Source organism: Drosophila persimilis, unplaced genomic scaffold (genome assembly GCF_003286085.1).
Source record: "Drosophila persimilis strain 14011-0111.01,24,50 unplaced genomic scaffold, DperRS2 tig00000652-arrow-arrow-pilon, whole genome shotgun sequence".
Taxonomy (NCBI): Eukaryota; Metazoa; Arthropoda; class Insecta; order Diptera; family Drosophilidae; genus Drosophila; species Drosophila persimilis.
Window position 1 is genome coordinate 692427 of NW_020825329.1, and position 4058 is coordinate 696484.

At 46.8% G+C, this 4058-nt stretch overlaps 1 protein-coding gene across 1 annotated transcript; it reads right to left on the minus strand.

Annotated features, from left to right (window-relative positions):
• Nucleotides 1–2618: 2618 nt before the first annotated feature.
• LOC6602543 lies at nucleotides 2619–3188 on the minus strand. Its single transcript, XM_002027536.1, has one exon. It carries the CDS (start codon nucleotides 3186–3188, stop codon nucleotides 2619–2621), a length of 570 nt encoding a protein of 189 aa, XP_002027572.1.
• Nucleotides 3189–4058: the final 870 nt, after the last annotated feature.

Genomic DNA, 4058 nt, shown 5'->3' on the forward strand with positions numbered 1-4058 from the left:
TTCGGGACTCCGTTATGGAATGAGATCGGAAATCCTCTCTCACGACGGCTCCGAAGAGCGCGCGGAACTCTCATACTCCAGGACCAGGTGGCGCCACTCCTCGCTAAGGTTGGGCGCATTGGCCAATGTACGCTTGAGTTCGTATTATGAATCTTTATTAATTATTATTTTAACTACATTTATTGTGCTTAGCGTCGAAGTCAGATATCAAGATGCCAGACCGCTTGACAGAGTCGCCGGTGTTGCCACACCAGCGAACGACCTTAAGATCAGTGTTGCTGAGGGGCTGCGATTTGATAGCTGATCGTCAGAAGAGCTGGTCTCGGAATTCGCCATAAATGCTGGCTTGAGCCTGTCGATTGAAATAGCTGTCTCTTTTCCATTAATGCGGATAGTGAATACCCGGTCTGATGACTTGGATATAATCGGGTATGGTCCTGGTCCTACAGCATCAGTCATCATCAAGACATGAGAACAATTGTGAATATCCTTAAGCAGGAAGAGTTTGCGCTTGATGTGATGCGAAGCTGGATTTGGCTTCACCACCTGCATTCTTCTCCTGAACTGAACAAAGTCGAGTGGTTCCGACGGCACATCCACTTCGAAAAAGTATTCGTTGGGAAGACGTAACGTACACCCATATAGCATCTCTGCTGCTGATGTCTTAATGTCCTCCTTGAAGCACGTGCGGAGGCCGAGTATGATGGTGGGAAGCAGCTTGATCCATGGTATATCCGATTGGCACATCAAGGAGGCCTTCATGGACCTGTGTCAACGCTCGATCATGTCATTTGACTGGGGGTGGTATGGCGTCGTGTGAATGTGCTCGCTTCCCAGCATATTCGCCAGAGACTTAAAGAGTGCAGACTTGAATTGAGTACCTTGATCGGTTGTAATAGTCAATGGGCATCCAAAACGCGATATCCATCGCGACCATATTGCTTCACATATGGTCTCTGCAGACATATCCTTCAGCGGCACAGCCTCCGGCCAGCGGGAAAAACGGTCAATCATTGTCAGACAATATCTGTATCCGTCAACCAAGGGTATCACAACAATGTCTAGATGTTTGTGATCAAACCTGCCATCGGGGACGGTGATCTTTTCCGGAATCAGAGCGTTGTGCTTATGAATTTTGGCTCATTGGCACGGAAGGCAATTCCTCGACCACTCCAGAACGTTCTTACGCATTGACGGCCAAACGTACTTCCGAGAGATTTGCTTGAGAGTTGACCTGCCACTTGGGTGAGACAGTCCGTGTACGTTTGAAAATACATGGAATCGCAAAGATTGAGGAATATATGGTCGAGCCGTTCCCGTTGCCATGTCGCAATGGATGATGTCCTCGTCAACTGGAATTGCTTGTAGGTTTAAAGACGTGTCTCCATTTAAATGGTCAGGAAATTCGATGTCCGTTGCCTGAGCAGTTTCAACAGCTTTAGTATCCAGAGTCGTCGGCATGGTGATGGCGTTAATCCTGGAGAGGGCATCGGCAACTACGTTGTCAGTGCCACTCACGTGCACGATTGCAGTGGAGTGTTGGGATATAAAACCCAGCTGCCGCAGTTGTCTCTCCGACGCTTTTTCTGGCTTCTGGTTAAAGGCATATAACAGTGGCTTGTGATCAGTTTTGATCACAAAGATCCTAGCCTCTAACATGTGCTTGAAGTATTTTATAGCCTCGTAAATCGATAACAGCTCTCTATCATATGTGCTGTACCTTCTTTCAGTTACACTGAGTTTTTTGGAGAAGAAACCGAGAGGATCCCAATTCCCTTTCGTGTTTTGTTCAAGCTCCAATGGCCGTATCGGAAGCGTCACACGTGAGACTTAGTTCTCCGTCAAGACTGAGGTGAGCGATGGTTGCGGCGTTAGCTATACTATTCTTGCATTTTTCAAATGCTTTAATCGAGCTTGGCATGAGGTATGCAGCGGCGGTAATAGTTAAATATACCGAGAAAACGACCTAATTCGCAAATCATTTGTGGCTGAGTGTACTCAGTAATTGACTTCACTCGATCCTCTGTGGGCTTAATTCCGTTGCCGTTGACTGTGTAGCTCAGCAATGTCACTTCAGGTTGCGCGAAACAGCACTTCTTCTCGTTGATGCAAAGTTTATGCGATTTTAGGATTTGCAACACATTATCCACGTGTTGTCTGTGCTCATCCATTGAGTTGGACATTATGAGAATGTCATCAATATAGCAAAACACGTATTCCACCGCTTGGAAAATCTGATTCATGAAGCGCTGGAACGTTTGTGTCGCATTTTTAAGTCCAAATGGCATTTTTACAAACTCAATTAGCCCAAACGGTGTGCATACTGCTGTCTTTTCGATGTCCTCTTGGGCCATCGGTATTTGATAGTATGCTCGTTCGAGGTCTAGTGTAGTGAAAACGTTTTTGCCATATAGACGGTCAGCGAAATCATGAATGTGGGGAATCGGGTAAAGATCTGGAACGGTAATTGCATTGAGCTTGCGATAATCACCGCAGGCGCGCCATCCACCACTAGCTTTCGCTTCCATGTGCAACGGGCTGGCCCATGGACTTTTGGAGTATCTACAGATCTTGTTGTCGATTAGTTGATTTATCTGTTCCTTAGCTACAGACAGTTTCTAACCCATCAGGCGCCTGGGTCGATCTGCTACGGGTACTCCAGTTGTTGTTATGTAGTGGCGAACTGAAGGTGAATCTGATGAGTTCGTGTTGTCGGGGGTGCAGTTATCGGTGTGTCGGTCCTTGCCTTGATGCGTTTTGTTTATATTTGGAGAAACAAAATCCTGCGAGATTAGAGATATGCTTGTGCCGTTGGTGAGACGTTGTTTCTTGATGTCAATAAGCAAATGGAACTGTGATAGGAAGTCAGCGCCAATAATTGCGGTTTGTACATCAGCGATGACAAATGACCATTTAAACGAACGATCCAGGTCCAGGTCGAGTTCGAGGTCCTGATTTCCGAAGGTTCGAATGGTAGTCTGGTTTGCGGCATAAAATTTCAGTTTGTCATCGCTTAGTTTGCGTTGAGACAGAGTGCAAGGTATAACTGACCCCACCGATCCGGAATCGATGAGAAAAATCCGACTAGTTTTTTTATCTTGGATGTGCAGTCGGTGGTCGTGATTCACAGATAATTTGTCGCTGGTCGTTGAGATGCTACCGCCTACCAGCTGAGTTAGCGGTAGCATCTTTGGTTTAACTGCTGATAATATCGGCAGTCTGGCCGTTACTTGCGTGCGCGATCCCCAAAAGTACTGTGGTAGTAACACAGGGATGCCTTGTTGCCATTATCATCTACGTTCGTGCCATGGGAAACCTTGGGCTTTTTAGGGATGTTGTGTTGTAGCTTATCAACCTTCTGTGTAAGAATGTGCAAAGCAGCAGCAACGTCTTTCAAATTCAGACTTTTGCTACTTACTTACTTAATATGCTCAGCGGAATTGGGTTGAGTCGACATAACACACATGGAGTCGATGGCACTATTTTCGATCATCTTGTCGGCAATCTTTGTCAGCTTGTCCAGATCATTCTCCTCCCAAACCGAAATGAGCGGACGAATCGACGGAGGCAACTCGGTGAGGAAGAGGTTTCGTATAACGGATTCGCATCCACTAGCGGGTGCCAAGCGACGCAAGTGAAGCAAGATTTCAGATGGCTTCTTCCCAGTCATGTCTCCACCCCGAAGCAGCCGTCTTATTTTTGAATCCTCTGACTCGCCGAAGGTTTTGAGCAGCCGACGCTTCATTGCGTCGTACTTGTTGACAGGCGGTGGGCGAGTAATGAGATCTTCGATTGCACGAACGGCGTCTCCCTCCAGTTGTATTGACACCAGGTCAAATTTGTGATCGTCGCGCATCACATTGTGCAAATTAAGGAGGCGCTCCAGTTGCGCGGATTGAATTTTGGAATGATGATCTGAGCTAAATGATGAGAGTTTGGATCTGTTGGCTGTGCGGCTGCTACTTGAAGCAGCTGCAGTTGCTCTCTTAGCTCATTTAGTGTGGCCTCCGTGTTCGCCATGTTTGTTGCGTCGTAAAATTTTTCACCGTCTTCTGCCG